General features: G+C 39.4%; 1 protein-coding gene across 9 annotated transcripts in view; it reads left to right on the top strand.

Moving 5' to 3' along the window:
* Positions 1-23,904, top strand: part of diaph2 (diaphanous-related formin 2) — a 357,889-nt gene that overhangs the window by 139,552 nt on the left and 194,433 nt on the right. For all 9 annotated transcript variants that reach the window (XM_040016586.1, XM_040016585.1, XM_040016582.1 and 6 more), the window contains one exon: positions 2,611-2,725. In XM_040016586.1, coding sequence (XP_039872520.1) covers positions 2,611-2,725 — 115 coding nt within the window. The remainder of the gene's footprint in view (positions 1-2,610; positions 2,726-23,904) is intronic.

Genomic DNA, 23,904 nt, shown 5'->3' with positions numbered 1-23,904 from the left:
TCCCACCCTCACCGTACACAGTATGAGTAGAGCATCACTTTCCCTCCTCAGTTACTGATGGTTTGCCAGAATCCCTTTCAAGCTCTCTCAAGGAGTCTGGTTCTAGACCTTAAGCCATGTGTTGAGATGATACCTACTATATCTACCTGGCATTGCTCAACATCACTCATTAGTTCAGGCTCCTTTCCTACCAGAGAGATGATGGAAGTTTTAAGAGCTAGTTTCAGTAGCTACAGGTTTGACCAGTTTGCCTTGGGCTACGCAACCAGCATAAGCCCCCAATAACATAGCTCCTGGGATCACGTCGACACACAAACACCTTCACCACGATAAGGTGGAGATTCAATGGATGAGTTGTACAGAGCACATTGAGGTAGCTCATATTTAAGCTCAAAATTAAATCATTAAATTGCAGTAAGTGCTTTCTCACAAGCATAAAGATGTAATTTGTGTCTCGCTCTGCTCAGGTCCAACAGGGTAAAGCCAATATTCACTTACAGGCCAAATGTTAAACAAAATATTAGGAAAATGAGAAAATAAGTTCAGATTCATTCAGTTTTCTTTTAAGCCAATTTAAAATGGTAACACTTTATTTCTTTTTTTATATATTCTGTATATATAAAAACATTTTATGCGATTTACCTCAAAATACCTTTGTATTCGGTCTTGAAAAAATATGTGACTAATTCACAAGCTTTTATAGTGTCTTTGGTGCTTTGTTTACCTGCAATTCAGGACCTCACTTAAAAGAGAGATGGACTGTGGTTAGATTGTTTCATGTCATTACCTTGACTTAATAGCACAAAGTAGGAGCAGAAAAAAATTCTAAAGCACAAGCTGTTTTGTTGTGCTACTTTCATGTAGACGAAACCTTTTAGTTTGTTAGGTATTTGGTTAAGTATTTTTCTGTTGCTTTTATTTCTGTCCGTTTAAAAAAACAAAAAAGAGTGCAGCCTGAAATCTGTGACTTCACAGACTCGCACTCTGCATAGTGTATATTGGCAGATATACATGTCCTAACCTTAATATAGTTGCAATTAAAGTAGTCACTTCTGGAATTTCAATGTGCTTTGATTAGTACTTCCTTTTTATTAATAGCACTGAGTTCAAAGGGCCAGGCGTGTCAATGACTGTCACACAAAAGTCATAGCCACCCTTTGATAAAATTCATGAGATCCCTGTCTGTTTTTCTGCTTTTCATGTTGTGGACAGTCAAATACCAACCCTAAAATTGCTACTATGCTGTGTGTGTCCCCATTGGTCACACGCAATTGTGCAAACTATAAATTGCTTCCACATTCTAAACACTTGGAAAGCTAACATTAAGTCATTTTTAATATTTACATATTTATCCATCCATCCATCTATCCATTGGCTTCCGCTTATCCTTTTCAGGGTCGCGGGGGGCGCTGGAGCCTATCCCAGCTGTCATAGGGCGAGAGGCGGGGTACACCCTGGACAGGTCGCCAGTCTGTCGCAGGGCCAACACACAGGGATAGACAACCATTCGCACTCACGTTCACTCGCACATTCACACCTAGTGGCAATTTGGATAAATCAATTAACCTATCCCCACAAGCTGCATGTCTTTGGACGGTGGGAGGAAGCCGGAGTACCTGGAGGGAACCCACGCAAACACGGGGAGAACATGCAAAGTCCACACAGAAAGACCTGATGGTGGAATTGAACTCAGGACCTTCTTGCTGTGCGGCAACGGTGCTAACAACCGTGCCACCGTGCTGCCTTATTTATATTTACATATTTATTTCGGTAAAATTCTTTTTCTTGCTACAATAATTTGTAATTCTTGTGAAACAGCTGTTATACGCATAAGCAATTCAAACAAAACAAACAAACCTATTTTAGGCACATGTGTGTTATGTTCGTATACGTGGGTCGAATAGAAGCAAATAAGAGCACAGAGGTTATCTATCCCGGACACCAAAACAAGCTCATGATTGACTCTGCAACACTGTTATACTTATTACTGTTACTATACGGCATTGGGAGTAATGGACCAGAGCTAGATGGAGATTGGTCTGTGTTGCATGAGTGTTTTACTTAGATGTCTTTCAGTGTGAAATGACTGTGTTTTCGAAGATGGTTATTGGCAGCTTTGCACTGGGTCAAGTGCAAATTCGAGTGTTTGACAAAAAGCCACAGAAGTAGGTCTCATTATAGCACTTAATACAGTGTACAGCGGAAGTAGGCAAATGGTATAGATATTGATGATACACTACTACAGTCATTAGATGTGTTCATGTCTTGATCTTCCTTTGTACGCCTCCATTTTCGTCTTTACTAAGCAGCCGTGTGATCCCTACGATGTTGGTTTTTGTGTCTGTTCACTCGGGTAAAGTTTAGCATGCGGTTTCTCGTCATATGCAAATATTAATGTATCCCTCACGTTCTCCTGCTGCTGTTTGGTTATTTCTTGTTTGTCTTGTTTGTCACTCAGATGCTAAAGATGCCACTCAAGGGCATGTGTGTGGCCGCACGCAGCAAAAACACTCACAAACTCCATCTCCAGTGAGAAGAACTTTTGAGTGGCAGCTTGGTGGAATGACGGTTTCTGATTGTGGTGATAATGGAATCCTTGTGTCATTGCAGATAGTGCCTCAGGAAATGGCAGAGAATTGCTTCTGGATCAAAGTCAAAGAAGAGAAGTTTGAGAATCCTGACCTATTTGCTCAGCTTTCCCTCTGCTTCTCCTCACAGAGCAAAGGTAAGGAGGCGTCATCTTTCTCCACCCCATCCTTAATTAGTCAACAGACATATGCTTCCTTTAGCGTCTTTTCTCACTTAAAACGTAATTGTCTCGACACCACCACCACTGTTTCTGTTTGGTCTCAGTTCAAATCTCTATGCCAGTTATGCATACCAATGCTTGTGTTTCACTGTGTTTATGTGTCTATGAGGAAGTTAAAATGCCAAGTAGCTCCTTTTTGTATTTGTTGTTTGTACCCGCTGAGTAGTTTCAGATCAGTGGTTTTTATTTTTGTGTGTGTGGACGTGCACAAACCCGAGCTTGTACATATATGTGTGAATCAAGAGCGGCCATGCTTGGTTTGGTTCTTGCCTTTTCCAGTCCAGTAGACCAATCTTCCATCAGGGAAGACGTGAAGGCTTTGGTGAAAGAAGCTCTGGGAATTTACTTGTCCCGGCCAGTTTGTTTCTCAGATACACAACCAGGCTACCTAACTTGCTGATGAACAACACAAGCAGTGCAGCGCAAGTTTGTTTTTATACGGAAGAATATGTGTGTGTATATGTGTGTGAAGGCACTTGATGTATTCCTCCCATGACAATTTGAGTGTTTTCCACTTCTTTGACAGCGAGCGTGTGCATGTGTGTTTGTGTATTTATGTGTGTGCAGCACACCCCTCTAATTCGAGCAACAGTGGGAGGGGAGAAGTCAGAGTCCTGTCAAGCGCAGAACAGTCAAATCGGAGCTCTGTCAGCATGTGTGGACATAACTATACAGAATCCTCCAACTTTTCTCTTATACCCACCATCTGTTTGGACACTAGTCAGCCTGGCAGCAGCTTCTTGCTCCGTCTTTCTCATAGCCTCCAGGTCTACAAACGAGAGTCGTCTCTTTTTTGTACTGCGAAATAAATAGCAATTTTCCCTTGGCTGCCGCAAGGTGATTTACCAGCATAATACAGATGGAAGGAGAATGTGGGCTGCAAAGAACAGTTATTGCAAAGCTTAATGAAGTGACAGGGATAGGCCTAGCAGTCGTGCCACTCCCTTCTCATCTTTCACGAAGGGATATCTGCCAGGCGCTATAATTTTTAACATGTACTCTTTAACGCTGTTCAAGTAATTGAAGTGAAACCCTTTTTTTCTGCAGTTAACAGTTATTTACTTTTTCGTTTATTAGATTAATGAGTTGTTATTGAGGAAGAAAGTGTTCATATTAAGTGTAAATCAGCGCTACGCTTGGAGAGTGCAGTAAAAAATGTTTCCCATTGATTCTTATAATAAATTAGAACTTAACCTTTTTTTAGTTTCACAGACACATGGCTTTAATTCAGCTTTAAATGTCCTTTTAAATTCTTTATTAAAGCCACTTTCTCGCCCACTGGGGATTAAAAAAAACGTCTATAGATAGTCCTTGTTCCCGCTGGCAGGGTAGGAATTCATGATCCAGCATTTCCCCCGGGAGTTACCTTTGCTGGATCCCTATCAATTACCCCTGCAGCGGCTTCACTGAATCAGCTCTTTTTCCTCTATTGTTGAAACAGAACATGATTTGCTCATGAATGAAAAATGCTGTTTAATGTTGTATATCTTCCACCCCCCCCCTCCCTTCCCTACAGTGAAGTTGAAAGTCAATGCGAAGGGCTTTGATGTAGATCGTATTGCAGAAAAGGTGCTAGATAGGATTTTACTAAAATGAGATAGTAGTTCATTTGTTTTCCTCTTCTCCATGTTTCATGCTTCATTCAGTTCAATCTGAGGATAAGCGTGCTTAAAAATGAAATATTTTATCTTAAAAAAGAATAAGTTTGACCTATATTGGTGTAAAGTTTTCGTCTATCTCAAGTCCAGTTGTTTAACTGAGAATGGTGAAGTTTAAAGGAGTTTTGGGGGTGGGGGGAGTTTCAGGTGTCGTGACCAGCACTAGCAAGATTAATTTCTGAGGTCTCGTACTCTCAGTGTAACCTCTCATTGTAGCTACGGACCATAAATCCTTTGTGCTGATTTGACAAACAAGTCACTAGTGAAAACCGACTTCATTTGTCTGGGATATTGCCCAGACAATATCCCTGTTTTTTTTTGTTTTTTTTTAAATAACACACACACACACTTGTTGTTTTTTCTTTGTTTTTTTGTGGTCCCTCCATCTTTGCCACAAGATGTGGATATTTATAAGTCAAGCACACTTTGGGGGCCTAGTGTATCGTGAAAGATGAGGCAAGCAGGTGTAAATGCCTTCCCTGCAGAGCTGCCCTCAGAAAATGGTGCAAAAAAGGCTTCTGTTATCTCCACGTTTCTTGGGATTCTTGCTTGTTACTTGCATTGTTGAAGAACAACACTTTGGCAGTAAAAGAAAAAAAAAGAATCACTTTAACAGCCCCCAATTTTCAGATGCTTATTGCGCTCAGAGGCCTCTAAAACAACTGAGAATGCTAGACTGTCATCTCCCCTGCTGCTTTTATGAGTCTTACTGTTTAATGAGTTTTACCAAGAAAAGGAAATGATAATCAGGAGGGATTTCAAGCCTGGCTTCAGTCTTTTAAAGTGGCTATTTTTTCTTTGTCATTTATTATAATATGTTTTTTCAACTTGATTGAAAACTTAAAACATAAGTCACTACTCTGGGTCTTAACTGACTAAGTCATACTTAACATTTCTTTTTCCGCCTTTGGATGTTGAAAAACATAAAAAAGTTGTATTGCACATATTGAAAATATAGCAGTTCCATTTAACCAGCCCATTAAATGGATGTGGTCACGATTAAACCAGGATGTAGTTATGCAAAAGAAGGATTTTAGATAGTTATTGTAATGTTTTGAATAATGCCGGTCGGGGCTGCATCCTGAAAGGCATACGGTGTAAAAATCAAACATGAGGGAATCTAACAGCAGCCAAAATATACATGTAAATATACAGCACCTGTTAAATCAGTGCTCTCCAGTGATGCATTGTTGTGGTTACAAGTTTCAGTAACTTTGTATGATTACAAAGAATAAATACAGCATAAATAGAGAAAAAGACCTTCAAATGAATCATGCCCCCTCCAAGAAAAAAAGAAAAAGAAAGAAAACTTTAACTCAAGCCATCGTCAATCAAACGTACACAAATGTAACGGTTTAAGGCTGTACAGCAACACAATCCAGCTGTTTCATCCAAAGTTTCTTTATTGAACGACTTGGTGTTAATTCATATTTTTGCTGTAAGTGGAATCAGTGTTGGTCAAGTTACTTGAAAAAAGTAATCAGTAACTAATTACTGATTACTTCCCCAAAAAAGTTATCCCGTTACTTTACTGATTACTTATTTTCAAAAGTAATTAATTACTTAGTTACTTTTTAAAAACATGATTTACAACCTGAATAGGTGATAAAGCGATAGATCTTTCAGCCCAATTCTACTTTTTCTGCATAATCCATCATACAAAATGTAATCAAATGGAAAAGTCTCTTTTTAAAACTTGTTTTATTAGTTTTAACCTTTTAACTTTATGCATCAAGCAAAAATTTAATTATATGCAACATTCTCTGACTGGAAGAAATTAGTTTAATATTTAAACTTATTTTCTGCACATTCCAGCACATAAAATAAAATATTTTTTTGTGTGTGTTTACACACAGTCTTTCAAATAGATGCAAGTAAAACACAGCAGAAAATAAAGTCACAGACTCAGCGGTCCTGTTGCTCTATTTTCACCTGTAAAGCAGGAGTGGGGTAGGCGGAGGTTTACCCTGGTGCAGGTGTGCCGCAGCGGTCAGTGGAAGAATCCGCGAGTTTCTCTGTGAGTTTCCCATTACGTCGCAGCGCACGGGTTTTTCGCTGTAAAAAGAAGTTTTCTTCCCACGCACAACGGACACTAATGTTTTTGTCACTTTTTATGGAATCAAACTCAAAGTAAGGTCAGTACTTCCACGCTTTAAACGCTGCATGCTCATAGTTGATCTGCAGACAGCTGTTGCCACCAACGTCGCGCTCGCTTACGTCACTGTCATGAGACATTCTCGCAAAAAAAATCACGGTTTTAGTAACGCAGTAACGCAGTTACAAGTAACGCGTTACTGCCCATCTCTGAGTGGAATACGCTTCTGTGGCTTCTATAAAGGGAAGAGCATTCAGCCCGATTGTTTCAGCCTAGCTGTGCTTGATTCTGTTTTACTCTTGGAAGAATGCAGCATGTTGAAAATGTGTTACAACTGTGGACACTGATGTCGTGCCATCGTCTTCACCTTTGACACCATTTTGCAGTTTGTGATCAGACAATTGTTTCCACCCCACAGAGCTGAACAAATCTGTTATCATAGAAATCTCGGTGTTCTATTAAAACCACCCAAGTAATTGTGTATGATACAACACTTGGTCTCTGTAGAACAACTTGGACTCGATTGTAGAATTATCTTATTTTGCATTCAGATAGTTTTTTACCCTTTTGCTATTTGTCTTTTGTCTTATTCGATCTTCTCTGCCTTTACTTGGCTGTATCGGCTTTTCCCCTTTACACTCTTCCCCATTGACTTGGCTCTCTTTTTTTCTTTTACTCTCATCTCCCCTCAGTTCGCTTTATCAATCAGTGTGTTGCGCCTTTGTACGGCTCTTGGGATCAAAACAGATTCACTCTGGGATTGAATGCGTGTAGCCATGGCCTCCTGCATTTGAAAGGCAATTCATTCAGCTGGAACTTTGCGGTTCAATTTGAAACAAGATTGATGTTGGCAAACTTCACACCCCCTTTATTCCAAAATGTTTCCTCCATTGCCCTCATCAATTGGTGATGGACAAAGGGCATGTGCCAGTTTGTAATGGTGATGTCTGGGGGGGCTTCTCAGCAGAAACAACACAGAGAAAGAAAGGAGATTACTCAACAACAACTGAAATCCCGACATGGACTGTATATTCCTTATGTGTCATATATAAGTTGCAGAGAGGAATATATATAAAGCCTATCCGAGCTAGAGTGACAGGCGGCGCACATCCTTTTGTTGTTCGGGAATTATTTGTAAATTTAAAAAGGAAACAAAATCAAACACACACAAAGAAAAAGCGGTGTTAGGGATCTATCTAAGGTACACATATTGAAGTTTCAGTGTAAAGGTCAGCACTGAACTTGGCTTAAACCTGACTACAAGTGATGGCTGCAGTCATCCTGCCCCTCATAACAATAAATTAGATCAAATCCTTCAAGAGTTTTCCCCACTTTGACACCCACTTTTGCTTTACCTCCATCCCCACAGCTCTGCCCCTCACACATGCTCTCCCCTACTGAGCCAATGTGGTGTGCACACCAGCTGATTCTCAATCCCTGCTACAAAGCCCCAGCAGCAGGGCGGTAATGGCCCAGCCACAACGGCAGTAATGATGGAATCAGTGGGGGGTTTAGCTGGCTCTCTGACTCTTCCTAATAAGTCCCCTAATAACTCTGTTAACATCAGGGCTGACCTGGCCACCGGATCAAACACACTCACGCATGATCGGCCACCTCACCAGACACTCGGCAGCCTCTTAGACAAGAAAACTGTTGCTGACCAGTAGCCCCTGTAGTGCTTCTTCACTATACTTAACAGACGTTTTGGCTCACAAAACATAGCAGCAAATGTTGCAACAAGTGCTACGCAAATTATTTTAATCCCGTTAAGCGGTATTCATTTACTAACAATATGTCTCGGTGATAAAAACCTTGAAAAAGCTTGTTGCTCTTTCAAAAAACACATCCCTAGGCTATTGCTGAAGCTCTTCCTTTTCAGCTACACACAATGTAATAAGGACCTTAATCTAATGAGTTTAAGCTCAAGTGAAGACATTGTAGCCCACTGTGGGACAGTCTGCCTTGAATTGATAGCGTTTGTGCAATGATTAGCTTTTGATATCTTCTATGTCAAAGTGTTTGGGAGTCAAGCTTGATGGTTTGCCATGCTTCCCTGGAGTACACGGCTGTTTATTTCCGATTGTGTTAATTGAGAGGAGGGACCGTTCGCCAAGACAGCTTTCTCTGTGTCCTTATCCTGTGCTTTTCTTCTCCAGAAATCTCGTTCTTTCTTCTTTCTTATCTCGTCTTTCTCCGCTTTCTTCTGAAATCATCTCTTTGGACACGATGGTGTCCATCTGGAGCCGGGGCCAGCCTGGTAAAAAGACACCCACTCTCACGCTCAGCCTCATTGTTTAACAGCTCCAGTCTCTCACAAACAAGATCTCAATTGGCATTTTACCACATACTCATTTTGTAAATTGTCATCGGTGTCTGAGTGGAGAGATACTTCCCTTTTGGGTGAATTGTTTTGATTACCCGAGACCTTTCCTCACATTTCAATCACTCAATCATGCATTCCAGATTAAATGTCCATTATTACTTGAAACGAGGCTGTTTTGGAAAAGAAACGCCTCAAATTGTGCAATTTTCCACATTTTATGGGAAGGCCATTAATTGCTGGTGCAGGCAGGGGACATTTGTCTCAATAAAACACAAAACACCCCGATGTTCATTTCTCTCTGTTTGGGGCAGCGAGCTCACTGCGGATATCTGTGGGTCAGCCGTTTTCTTTGCTCATCCCTGCACATTTTTAATATATTACATATGAATGGAAATTAGGCCCTTAAATATTAATGACAAGTAATTGGTTTATTGTAGGAGACTATATTATGTGTGTGCATCTTTGTAAGAGAGTGAGTCAGCGAGAGAGAAATTTCCTCTCATTCCCACTTCATATTGCCTTGCTGTGATGTCCCACTGATTTTAATCTTCTCTTCTCAGATGAGAGCCATTCTGGCTATCATGGTGCACTTTAACTTTAGCCCTCTGAATATTAGCTTTCTTTGATACCTGCCGCTTACAGCCTCCCAAGTCTACATCCAGCTAACTTTTATGTGCCTTCAGGTAGACTGTAATGTTCATCAAAAAGCTGTCTCTTGAAAAATAAATATCCCCTATGCATCTAAATATTTTATTTCTTTTTCTTCATGCTCGCTCCCTCGGATAATCTCAGCTAACGGAAATTTGGGATATGTCAATCTTTCTTGTTATCGTTCTAATCTTTTTATTCTCCACGGACCTTAAGAGGTATATATTTTCCATCAATTTGCCTTTATCTTCTCATCAACATTTTTAAGTATTCCCCTTTATTGAGCTTTTTCTTTATTTTCTCAGTACCCTTGTGACAAGGGAGGAGCCAAAGTAGCTTTTAGCGCACAAGCGTCTTTTCCCTTTTGATGGCAAACTAAGCTTGTTTTGTCGAGCTATATTTCTAGAGTGAAAATTGCGAGACATAAAGTCTATAAATACATGAGAGAAATGTTGAATGCCATCTTGTATTTGTCAGTTATAAATACAGCTCCTTAGTTAAATGTTAAAGTTCCATTTGTTTTGCCGTCTTCACTATTGTGGCTGTGAATATCTTGGCCACTCTCCCTCACAGTTACCCTTACATGGTGTTTGCGGGTGTGTAATGCATAATAACAACCATGCTTCCTTATTACCTTATTGTTAGGGCTGTTTTTGTTGTTCGTCTGCACTTTATTGTTGTCAATGTCTACGCATGGGACAGTGTGAAATGTAATTTCAATTCCTTTGTATGGCAAGTACATTTGAAGAAATTGACAAATAAAAGTTTTCTATTTCTATTCTTTCTTCCCAAACATGTCAGAAAATTTTAATCTGTTTTAATGTAGCATCTAATAGAGTGAAAGGGGCATTTAGTTTTAAACAAATGGAAGAGTATCTGAAGTTGCTGTTTGTGTTTGTGCGTCTCCCTCGTGTTTCGTCCAGTAAATCTCCCGTCTGCACGCCTTCCTAATTGAGTGATAGGATTCTTATTAACAATGGGACTTGCCTTTAAAAAGATGACAATGTCAGCACTGTCGCTGGAGCTTTTCACATGAACAACCCCGGTGGAGCCTCATTAACTCACCCCCATGATCCCAAACAGAAGAATATGGAGCGCATATCTAATCCAGCTCAGAAGTACGAGTGCTAGAGCTGTGAGTTTTATAAGGAATCCGTAATGTGGGCTCACTGCTCGCTGTGCGCGCTTCATTGAGTGAAATTCAAAAGTTTTTAAAGTTTTGCCTTAAGTGTTGCTTTCATTAGCGTTGATAATGAAGTGAAGTGGCTTGTCTGCATGCTGCATGGGTGATGTTTATATGGTTAATATATTTATACACTGACTGAGCGCTAGTACACATGTCTAACTCTGACCTGTCTGAACGCACTGTGGCTCTACCTCCGTCTTGATTTTCATGTAGATAAAGATCAAAAGGTGCAGACAAACCTCTGTTTCTCCACTAGCTAACACAACGCCTGACAGTGCAGACTAGCCTGCCGAGTTTGTTACATGGCATTAAGTTTCATTTGTCTGTGAACCTCTTTGGTGGAATTGCTTTGTGACTACAAGAGGGCCAGGCTGTGACACTCCCACAGCCAATCTGGTTGGAACGGTACAGAGACGAGACGGAGCATCGCCGGGGGGAAGAGAGCAAGCGTGATGTCACAAGCAGGATAGTAAACAATCAGAGGCCTGCGTGTTCAAGATGGTGCCTCCTTGAATATAAACAATCATGACTTCTCATGCCAGAGTGCGGTAAATTTCTGCACAGATAGAAGAGGTTGAGGTAAGCGAAAGAGAGAATAAAGCAGACAGACCGTCGTGATTACAGATTGTGATCCAAAGTCACCTGAAAAACAAAACAAAACACTAAAAGCGGCGACACTTAAGGGAACTATATCAAACTTGGCACCGCTGGAATAAAACTTTTTTGTTACGTAAATCTGGAATTGAGCTTTTGTCAGATGCAGCAGTTAGTTAAAATATGTTGCTGTCAAAAACCAGTAAGACATCCTGACTAATGATGCTTTAGTCCCAGACGACCATTTTCAGAATATGCTAATGTAATATCTTGTATGATATAGTTGTCTTGAATTTTTCATTACTGAAGTAACTTCATTTTAGCATTCAGGATCAATACAGACTCTACACAAAGCAAAGGAGCCTGCACTTTTTAAGTTTTTGACGAAGACCATCAAAAGCCCTGTGTCAATGACAGACAGGAAGGATGTTTTCCAGTACTGTGTGCACAAATTAATGTTAAGACACTTTTGTTTATCCAGCTCAGTGAAAAGGTTGAGTGTTTTCTCTGGTCTTGTAAAGATTGAGCACCACCTCTCCACACCAGTCACATAAACTCTCCTTTAAACTTGTCTCAGTTTCCCTTCAGGAGACACTTATTGGTACAGTTAGCCTTTGCTTTTAGCCTTTCTTTTATTTATTTTACCTTTCTTGTTTGTACTTCTCCGTCCTCCCACTCCATCCCTTTATGTGCTCCTCACCATCTTTCTCTACCTGTCATCTCGCTTGAACTTAAAGACGGTATCTTGCTTCTTTTTCCGCTTATCATTGTCTTGCCACTATATCCATAGCATACAAGTTTCTGCGTTTCATTTTCTGTGTGAATGTTTGTCTCTGTCTGTTTTCCATCACAGCATTAGGTTTAGACTCGGCTCTCTTTGGCAAAGTTTCCTCCCTCTGTCCCTAAAAGTTGACTCTCTCAGTAGGTGTAACAAAAAAAGGAGAAGAAAACTTAACAAATTAAAGAAAACTTTTTAAAGTTCATGTTATTAATTTGCTCATCTAACAAGCATATGGTCCAAACATATTTTAATTTTTTATTTATTACCTCTTTGCTTTTTTATTTGTTACTCTTGTGCCCTTGACGCCTTCTTATAAAAAAAGATGAATTTTAAATATAATGATTGAAAGTGTTAAACAAGCCACATAGTTACTATTAATGGCAGATGAGATTATAGATGCATCGCAAGTTGCAGTGCAGACTCATTGAATGGGAATCATGTTTTTCTCTAAACCGCCATTTTTATAGATTATCTCCTCCTCTGTTCCCTCTTTTTGACCGTGTTTCATTAAACACAGTTTGAAAATGCAGAAAAAGCTAAAGCTGGAATGTGATAAATGTGCAGAAGACTGAGCAATGATGTTCAGCATCAACCATTACTTCAGTGTGCTTGTTTTTTGCCTTTGGTGCAGGCGTTTGCCTCTGTAAGCAAACACTTGATTCACAGAGTCAGAAGGTTTCTGTTCCTGCTGTGAGGCTATTCTCATACTTCAGCCATGTTAATCTGTGTGTCTTTTGGTAGTGTTTCACCCTTATTGCAGTTTTGCTCCACCTACACATGTTGAAGGAAGCAGTTCAGGACAGAGACAGTTTGCTTTTACACTTTACGTGAGCACACTGAAACCAGCTGTAACGCTGCAGCAATCAAGCACATTTTAACTAAGATTCAAAAGGAGTATTAGCAATTCTGCACTGTTTACATATTTGTACAGATAATACCAGGGTGTTTTGGGAATGTTGTTTACTGAGACTTTCATGCAAATAAGGCCCCGTTGAACTGACTCAGTCCACAGTGGGTGGGCATGCTAATAAACATTGTATTTCAGTGAGTGTTTCATCATTTCCAAATTCTTCCCAGACCTCTGACCTCCGTTTTTCATCGCGGGATGAGGACCGACTGATGTCAAGGCCACGTTTAAATGTTTTGCTGCGTGGAAAGTAGAGGTCCAGTTGTAGTTGGAGACTATTAAGTAGCAGAGCTGGTGGTTTTAAAGATGTGGCAGATTACTTTGACTGCATGGATTTGCATTAAGTTGTTTCTGCTCTCTTGGCCTTTTTTTTATCACCTTTCCAACTCCCCTCCAATCCAGCTCAGTCTGAGGTAAAGCAGCTTATTAACCTTTCTGAGGCCGCAAGCATCCCCAGGATGGAAAGACGCCACAGACGTACTGTGTAAGACAAATTAACCTAAGAGGATTGATACACCTTGATTTTAATTATAATCACACGAGGCAGCAAAATGCATTGGATATTTCATGTCTGCTGCAAACATGAATATTACTATATATTGCTGTTTTATTAAAGTTCAGCTGTGCTGAAATGGAGCTCTAAGAAAAGCAATGAAAATGTTTCCAGCCAGTCAGTCTACACTTCTGCGTTCTTCACATCTTGTTACTATGATTTGAATTTTTATTATAATATTTTCTGTTAACCTAACATGTTGAATACAGAAATGTCAGCGTACCTCCTATTACTACCTCTTACTTGCGCTTTGCGACTAATGCTCTGTATCGCTGAGTTAAATGTCTCCTTTATACCTTGAAAGTGTTGGGACAATTTCCTAGCCATCCCTCAGATGGGTTCAAAAAATTTGCCTTATGTATTCGATTGTGCAGGACTGCACTGCATTACTGTGCAAGAAACCTTACTGCACAGTTGTTCATTTACACTCATCCCCATGTAGATTGGTGCCAACGGACATATAATTCTCCTAAGGCGTATTCCTTTCATCTATCAGCTATCTGCCCCAAGCGATCAGTGCCAATTTCTCCCAAGCAAATGTATATCTTTTATAAATCTGCTACAGCTGTGTCTGTAATTGACTACCTATAATTGAATATGTGAAGCCCTCCCCTCCAATGTAATTAAGTCCCACTGTTAGGTGAATGCGATATGAAGACAAGCACATACCAGTCACCTTGTGGCCCATTATTCTGCCCCTAAAATGGGTATTTCACCCTCTATGAAAGAGAAAAACAATTTGCTTCACAACACTCTCCTTATGTACTTACCAGATTAGTTTAATGTGAGTTAGACAAGCAGATAGAGTTTTTTCTCCCTCTCTTTTTAAGAGTCTTGCCCCATTCTTGTGAGGGTCCCTTGAGGAATTTCTTCAAATTTGGTTCAACTGTTCATTTGTACTCAAGGATGAACTTTGATAAAGGTCACTGCGACCTCACATCCATATAATTCTTGTAAACGAGACGTACCGGGAGCCCACAGTGGGATTTTCGATAGACAGGGGAACTCGAGGATGAACCGATTTCATTTAAATGGCTAAAGATCAAGGTCATTGTGACTCCACAAAACACAATTTACCCATAACTCAATAATTTATATGCTAATTATGAAAACATTTCACCCAAATGTCTACCATGATGAGATAATAAGGCGAGACCTTTTATATATTTGGGTTTCTAGTAATGAAAGTAAAATTCACTGCTGTTGTATAGATTATATGTGGTGCATATAAAGAATTTTACAGCAGCATTTATATTTAAATCAGAGTCGACTGTCATTGCATCAGCTTTGCATTCTGTTAGGAATCGTTGTTATTGAACAACAACCAAAAACAGCTTTAATATGTTTATTAAATTCCTTCAAAGTGTTGACTAAAAATGATCTGGACAGTCATGGGTGTAAAGTGCAACTTTTAGTGGTTGCCAGAGGCGAACAATCGCAGGGCGGCATTTCTAGTGTAATCGCTGCACTGACTGTAATGAGCGCTGATGGCAGGCAGAGAACAGGGGCAGCAAAAATACTCTGGGGTTAATTGTTTGTTTTTGAGGACTCCAGTTTGCCTTCCTCTACTGGCTTTAGCCAAAGCTTGCACACCGGTGGAAGCAAAGGCACGTGCAGGATGTGATGAGCTAGTGGTGTAGTGGATGACTAAGCAGGGCACCCTGGCCCACCCATAAGTCCCTCTCTACATCTGAGGCTGAATTTGTTCATTAAAGGTGCGGGAGACTGTTTGACCTTAGGCAAATCTCCGATGACCCCTTTCCCTGTAAATGCTTCATTAGCTTTGCTTCACCCATATTGGACTGCCGTATTTAGTCTAAGCTTCTACTTGCTCCACCTAAATTGTATACATAGTGTGTTTGTGTGTGTGCTGGTGCGTGTGCATATTCGTATGTGTGTTAATGAGGGCTCCTGGTGGTGTGTAATTAACACAACAACAAATGTCCCTAAAGGGTAAGATTAACGTTGAACACATTAGACACAATGGAGCTCGGGAGAGACTTTTTTTTTTTTGGCAATTAAATGTTTTGTGTGTGTCTGTGTGTGTGTGTGTGTCAGACCATAACTCATGTTGGCTGTATTGCTGCCATTTCTGTCTCTCAGACATACACACATACACGTGAGCACACAGTCACACAAAGCCAGCAGTCCCTCTGGATTTGCGGGCTCCTCACATGCAGGCTGGCAGGATTCTGTCTGCCTTCCTTTTCCCGACCGCCTCCTCCACACAACCTGGTCCAACAAAGATAAACACATGCTGGGTAGATTATTAGAGAAGTACCAGGGCCCCACAGCAGAGCAGCCAGTGCACAATTGTGCTTCGAACGTGGTGGTACCTTGTAGAATCCGATGCATTCACCCCCAGGGTGTTCTGATACATACTTAGACACAGGTGGGCGCTGATACCGGCATGTGAGCTACAACAGACTCCGCTGACATTTCATTGTCAAAGAAACTCCCGGCACATTGTTTTCACTAATGGCATTTCTGCTGGTTTAGATGCTTTAGCAGCTTTAAAGGTAAGCGGAAAAATGGCGTTTTTTTTTATTTTATTGATATTGGTTATTACACAGATGTGCAGTGCAGTAAAAACATCGGCATTTTCTTAATCTCGTCAAGATGACACAACTCATCTTGGACTACACAAGAATTCCAGTGATGATAATGATGATGAGTAAACCACTTTTAGACATTAACTGCACAATATCCCAAGCGAGTGCTGATTGAGAGACCTAAATAGCCTTCACTCAGCAGAAGCACTCTCCATCTTCCATCTTGTCTTTATGCTAAGATAATATTAGCATTGGAACGCCAAGCTCACGGAAAATGACAGGTCTGGAATTAGAGTTTTTCTCTTAATTTTAGTGTCTGTGAAAGAAAAATGTTTTAAAAAAATGGGTTTAATTGCAAGATAGTTGGGAGCATTCGTGATCATTTTAACTTTAACATCATTATGTAAATTGAATGTATCTGGGACTACTGGTTAAGCAGATGCTAGTGACGACAGATCTAGATGATGCTCTTAACAGTTTATTTTTAATTTTTTTTAGGTGCCCTGAACCTAATCTCCCTCTTACCATACGTTTGTAGCTGTGGGATTGCATTAATTGCGGAGCGATTTTTCTTCATATCTCTTCATACTAAATTTAAATGTAAATCCTCATTTTAAAGCCGATATTTCGGAGCGTTCTTCCTGAGCGCTCCCAGATCCTTCATGGGGTTTGCACCTTTTTTACTCTAAATGAGTTTTGCACCCAAACTTGTGTATGCTTAAGAAATAAACGTGCTCTAAGCATGGTTCTGTGTCCAGGGAAGAGTCGAGGGAATAGTAAGAGATGCCATTGTTTTATTAACCACGTTCACTTGAAGATGTGTGGAAGCAGTAAGCACCTGAACAGCAAATGGAGATGTAAATGGTGAACATGTGAAAGAGATGTTTAAAGGAGTGACATTACTTGAGATGAAAGTGATGATAAAGGGAAAGGGATGTGATAACTACACCGGTGCAGGCTGTTATTGCTGCTGAAAATGATAACCTATCTCAGTGGAGCATTTGTGTATACATCACCACACTTTCGTCAACTGTATTAGACCAGGATTTAGCTGTGAAATTTTGAAATTACCCTCCTTCACTAGGAAGGAAACATTACTCCCCGATTACGTTGATATTTTGTTGAGTTTACTGACATGTGTCTGGAAAAACTGGGATTTTTAAAAGGTTAAGTAGTGTCTGAGATTGACAGCAGTGGTATTCAGTGGATCAAAAGTAAATGTATGGAGATGTGTGGCCTATTTTGTCTACCATATGGCACACGGGACATGAAACACACACCAGAGGATACCCACAGTGGCCTTGACAGGCGTCCTGTGCTTCTATCATTGTGTTGTCTGTTGTAATTAGGAAAAACATGCTGTCAAACCAACAATAAACACTCGTTTAGTCATGTCTGAAATTTTCTCTGCTGAATGTGGCTTGATGTCATTGTCCTTTAGCACAGAAAAAAATAAGTCCCAATTATTGTAACACATTCTCACCAGAAAACCTGAATAGCTCTTTGCTAGCAGTGCTGTAATTCAAGGTCTCTTAAGCTTTTAATCACTAATCAAAGCTGGCAGGTCAGGGGTGTATTGCTACCTTCCAACAATCATTACTTAACAAGCTGTCAAACCTGGAGAAAAAATATTCATGTTATCTGGTGTTAGACACCGTTAGCACGTGCAGTGTGTCCCACGCAACATGTGAACTTGTCATTTATCTGCTAAAAGAGCTTAAATATGCACATAGGGGTAGTTGATGTTTATTTAGCCCTGCAAACAGAAAAAAGTTTCAAGGTGTTGGTTATTATGTTCAAAGTATAAACACGCTGGAAAATGCGTATTAGAAGTACATACATTTCATTATGGAGTTTGCTTCACATCCAGAAATCCTTTTTCCCTCATTATGATTAAGATCGTTATGATGGAATTAAACTACAAAGTCAAGCAAGTTTGTGTTTCTATAAAGTTATACCTAATAAATATTTGGTAGAATAGTTTTAGTGTTATTGGTAAATTTTCGATTTAACAGTATTTAATTAATTTATATTATTAAACTTGTCATATAACAGGTTACTGGAGTCATACACGACTCTGAGTAGATATGGCAAATAGCCATGAACATAATAATGAATATAAACTCAATCAGTCAATCTGTTTTGGTCTTATTGTATTAAATGGAAAAGCATTCAGTATTTTTTTTTACTTAATCTGATACTGATTTCAGTCTCGTTAGGTTAGTATTTTTTAACTCTTCATTTACAAAATGATTTTTCTCCCTTTCTTACTTTTAATCTAAGTACTGGGAGGATTTTTATTTTTTATTTTATTAAAATCCCAAAAATGTAATTGTTTTCAAACTGGATAAAAATCACTGTGTGCTACAGAAAACCATAAGCACTGCATTCTGATCTTCCTTTTTAGCTTAAGTACCTTTGTCGTATGGTACTTGCATACCACAGTGAGTGTTTTGATTGAAATGATTTTTGCCTGTCACCATTCCACTTGCAGTTATCAGTTTCCTTCTACCAGTTGGGGGCACTGTGATACAGGCCAATAGCTAAAACCTCTCTGAGGTTTGAATCTGTGGTTCATGGTGAGAAGTGCACATTCTCTATAGTCTCATTGGAGCTTTTAAAAATATCATATATATACATACACCTATGGAACACAGACCTGACATCAAGATTTAATCAGATCACACAGCGAGAGGTTTCTATAACATTAACTTTCCGATGTTTCATTTCCAATAGGAGGAAGGGTTTTCAATACCACGGTCAATCTGTTTTTTAATCTGATCAGGGTTTGTGTCAAGTTGAGTTGAACCTTTCCTCTCAGGAGCTTGTGCCTGCAAGACTACAAGTTCAGTCTTGAATATCACTGAGAAGATAAAATTAGGCCAAGGAATGTTCACTCCTTTGCAATATATGTGGAGACAGCTTAGAAAAACAGTGAGCTGAAGGAAAGGCCAAACTGTTCCTTAAAATGTAGTGTTTGAGATTTGAAATGTTGAAAGGTTATGTGATACACAGAGTTAGGGTAAGAAAACTATGTTATCAGAAACAACTGGAACACCGTTTTATGGCTTAATTAGATTCATTATCTCAGTATGGAACATTTTATTTCCTCAGATAGTCTCCTCGCAGTCAGGCAGACATGTAACGAGCCTACACACGTGTCATTGTATACGGTATAATTGGCCTGATTTTAAAAAAAAGAGAGAGAAAAAAGGATAGTATCTTGAAGCAATCGCAAAACCATTGTGGACTTACTAATTAGCTTGAAATGTTGTTTAAGGAGATTTAATTAAAATTAATGGGTCTCATGAGTCTGAGACATATGCAAACAATATTTACACATGTCAACAAATTAAGTGGTGTTTAGCTTTGACTTTATCATAATAAAAATGATAATGTGAAGAGCTCGTGTTAAGTAACTTGCATTATGTATGTAAAACAAGTGCAGTTCTATGGTTAATGACTGTTGTCATCTTATGTTATGGCATACAGTAATGTTAATTCAGGTTAAATATATTTTAAAGTGTTCATTCAACAATTCATTTACCATTATAAAAACTAAAAAAAAGCACATGTGTGTAGGGCTGCCACAAACGATTATTTTGATAGTCGACTAGTCACCGATTATTTTTGCGATTAGTCGACTAATCAGATCATCATCCATTGGAGTAAAACGTACAGCTTATTGCACCAGCAGCATCTGCTCTTATATAACTATCATTAGCTTACAGCTTTAAGTGTTTAAGGTCTGTGCTAACTAAAAATAAAGACAAGATGATAGTTTATTAAATTTTAATGAAATTTGCAGATTGTTTCGGTGAAGTTTAATAAACTCCTTGCTATCTAAAATATAACAGGACACCGGAGTAAATTCTCGAGCATCTCACACTTCTGATGATCAGCTGTCTGCTTGAAGTTTATTCAGCTGTGTAAAAACTATAACTTTAATCTCAGCCAAACCGATTTACTCAGGAACAAATAAAATACTAAAAAAAGCCAAACAATAAAATTTTAAGTTATCTAAGTGACTCATATATCATGTTTAACCTGAGTAGCGAAAGACGGCGGTGGGTTTGAAAATGATTTGCCGGGAGTCCGGTGTTCTCACGGCTCTAGTGGGCCTAGCCCCCGGCTAGCTATCGAGCTAGTGGGTAACAGACGTCTCCGAAAACGTCGGAGCGCTTTTGAAAATATGTGGTGTCTTGATAAACTGAGCAGATATTTGAGGTTTACACAGCTACATTCTCGCCTGAAAACATGTTAAACGTTTATTTTGTGACCCAGAAAGAATAATAAGAGTAATATTAAAACTAACTAGCTGCCGCCATTGTTGGAAACTGAGCTGGGCTGCGCTATGAATTCTGGGACACAGCTTCTTCTTCTTCGGGGTTTAACGGCAGCTGGCATCCTTGTACATGCAGTGCTGCCATCTTCTGTTTCAGTCCGTTATTACACTCTTAAATCCTACTACTTATTCCTGCGTCTTTTGTGATCTTACAAAGCTTCAAACGACGCGTCGACTATTAAATCAGAGGAGACAGCAAACAACAAGAGCAAACATAATAATAAAGAAAACAAAACGCACCATCACAATAAACTAGCTAGTCATAGATATCAATAGTTACTAAATAATAAACGATATTGTGCAGCACGCAAGATAGACAGCGCACAATGTGCTTTGAGGCAGCAGCCAAGAAAGCTGTAGTCCGCGTCTGTGAATACCCGTGTGTACACCTGTGTGCATACCTGTGTGGATCAGTCGTTGACGATTCTGATAATCGTGACTAGTCGACTAATCGTGGCAGCCCTACATGTGTGGTATTTAGGTGCAGGTCATTCGCTCTTTAACGCTGCAACATGTTGATACACTGCAGTGTGTATGTGAGTCTCCAAAAGCTGATTCTGTTCATCTGGACGTAGCGTTTTCAAGAAACGAAAAAACTGAAAACGCTACGTCCAGATGAACAGAATCAGCTTTTGGAGATTTACTTACCTGGATGATTGAGATTGCATCAAGATGTCTATGTGATTATCAGTTATCAAATGACATTGTATGTAGCATGTCCCACGTTTGGTATGGCTTCAAATAAAAAAAACATAGACAGGAGAAAAAAAAAGGAAATTAAATTTTGACATCCTTGGAAAACTGTAATCTCCCAAGAACAGAGAATATTTCCACTAGCTGTTTGTTTTACACAACAGTTTAAACTGACACGGTGGTGGCCTTATAACAAAACACTGGAGAACAAAAAGGTTAGCATTCCACTAATGCCATCCCAATGTGAATGCTCCAACTTGGACACGGTTATGTTTGATTCATGCATTCTGATCCACTTTGCTTTGTTGTCCTTTTTCCCCCTTCTGCTGTAGCATTTGGTATTCCTCCAAAACTTTGTATGATGAACTAGAGGGCTTTAAATCTGAAGCAGTTACAGGAAGTGTTGAGTTTGTATTAACAGCCCGATGCAGTAAATTTCACAGCGCAAAAACGAAAGAGAGCAAACCAAGGCTTTGTGCTAAAATATTAACAGTTACAGTTATCAGGTGGGAGTTTTTAACTTAAGATAAAATTGGTGCGGATGGGTTAAATGGGTTAATTAGGCTGCTTGGTTGAATGTCTAAAGCCTGACCAGTAGAGAGGCGGAGAGGAAAAAGGCAACTACCTCAGGCTTTTCTTGTCCTTGCTTGTCTTTCCTTGGCAAGTCATTATTGACTGTCCAGGAAGATGCACAATATGCACTTGGTTTCTCTTGCATCCTGATCAGAATCTTAAAGGCATTAGTTTTCTGAACATGTATATTGTTTGTCAAGCTTGCAGTCCTATAATGTAAAGAGTGAAGTACACCTTTCCTTTTTGCCTTCGAGAGAGGGGAAATGCAAATAATGAGTAGAGATATGATGAGTGTGGGTGTATTTCACTGGATTTGCTGAAGCTCACACACAATATGTGAAGGTTAATTTTGCATGGAGAATTGTTTGCATCTAAAGATAACTTCCATATTTGTTCAGGTACATTAAATGTAGGATTGAAATAGAAATTGCACTCGGCCTGCATTATTTAGTAGTCAGTGAAAACAGTGCGTGGTGAAATAGTGGTACAGCCAAACTAACACTGTTTCTTTGAGTCCATTGCTGATGTTTGGAGCTTAAACAAAAAAGACTTACTAATGTTAATGTGTCAATGCAGGGTCTCTTTGTTTCCTCACAAAATTTGCTATGACATCAGCCTCAGACCTTGGAAATATGTCTTTTAGCAATGCGCCATAATCAGTTAACATGGCTGATACGGGCCAATATATTGATGCATCTATTATTCAATATAACACTGAATCTCAAAAGGTGCATTATATTTTAAGTTAAAGACCCTATAATAATTAGAGATGGACCGATCTGATATTACGTATCGGTATCGGTCCGATACTGACCTAAATTACTGGATCGGATATCGGAGAAAAATAAAAAATGTAATCCGATCCATTAAATATCACGAAAGTACCTCACAAAACTTGTAACACGCCGTAACTCACCTCAGAACGTTAGCACGTCGGAGCAGTATGCATCACGTGATAGAGCGGCTGTGGCATGCGGGACCTGTCGGTGGTCTGGATAGCATTTGGAGCTTCGCTAGCAACCCGGCATTTCATCTCCGACAAAGTTATCCCCGAGAGAAGTAAAGCAAGTGTGTAAGTCCATCTCTGAATGTTTGTAAAGCATTCCTGCGTTAAGCTTAACAAACGACTGCCTCTTCTTGCTGCTACTTCAATCGTGAAACTGCTTAATGATCAGCTGATTGGCTTTTCTGTCGCGAGTCCGTGTCTCTTGTTTGCTTTTGGCCCACTTTGCACCAGAAAGAGGAAACCAGCGGCTGAACAACAGCAGCACGTTTAAGCTTGATAAGCTGTTGTTAGAATTTATTTAATATTACTTTCTACTCGAGGATCTTTTTCTACGTAGCTGACGCTGGTAACTGTGCAGGGGCGGATCTAGCAAAGTTTAGCCAGGGGGGCCGATAGGGCATTAACAGGGAAAAGGGGGCACAAAGACATACTTTTCTTTCTTATTCTCATTTAAAATGTCTTGCTTTTAATAAATAATTATCTGACACCCAAAGTTTTAATTTGATGTAAAATATATAGAAGTCCATTACTGTATATAGTGACTATTAAGTCTAATATACCCTAGTAAGCTATAGTACTTTTTCCTTTGGGAAGGTACCATCTGTGCAGTCTGCAATTTTGTTGAAGAAAGATGTTGAATCTATTTAATATTTCTTGAAAAATAATTGATTTCTGTGCATTTTTTTTCACACTGCATCAAATTAAGGTTGATTACGTCGATTAAGCATCATGAGGTGGAGCGTGAGGGGTGGTTCCCCATTTTTTATTTATTTATTTTTGTTGTTGCTGGGAGTTGGAACCCTATTAGTTAGGTTGCTTAATATTTACGCTAAGTACTCTTTAAAATACCAGAATAGGGAGGATGGTGTAGGTTTAAGTTTATTAGATTGATCAGTATTGCTGAACTATGAAATATTTTCTTTTGCATACAGGTATAACAGAATAGCTTTAGTGTAGTTGTTGTTTTAAACTTGAGTATGAACTTATATAAAATGCAGCAAGATATTTAAAAAAACAGTTTTGTTGATTAAAAAACACTATATCGGATTCATATCGGTATCGGCAGATATCCAAATTTATGATATCGGTATCGGTATCGGACATAAAAAAGTGGTATCGTGCCATCTCTAATAATAATACAGAGAAAACTTCAACAACCCTCTATGAGCAAGGACTTGGCG

The sequence above is a fragment of the Simochromis diagramma genome, unplaced genomic scaffold (genome assembly GCF_900408965.1).
Source record: "Simochromis diagramma unplaced genomic scaffold, fSimDia1.1 OVJJ01000685.1, whole genome shotgun sequence".
In the NCBI taxonomy this organism is placed as follows: Eukaryota; Metazoa; Chordata; class Actinopteri; order Cichliformes; family Cichlidae; genus Simochromis; species Simochromis diagramma.
Note: the sequence above shows the minus strand (reverse complement) of the source record. Positions and strands in the feature narration are given on the sequence as shown.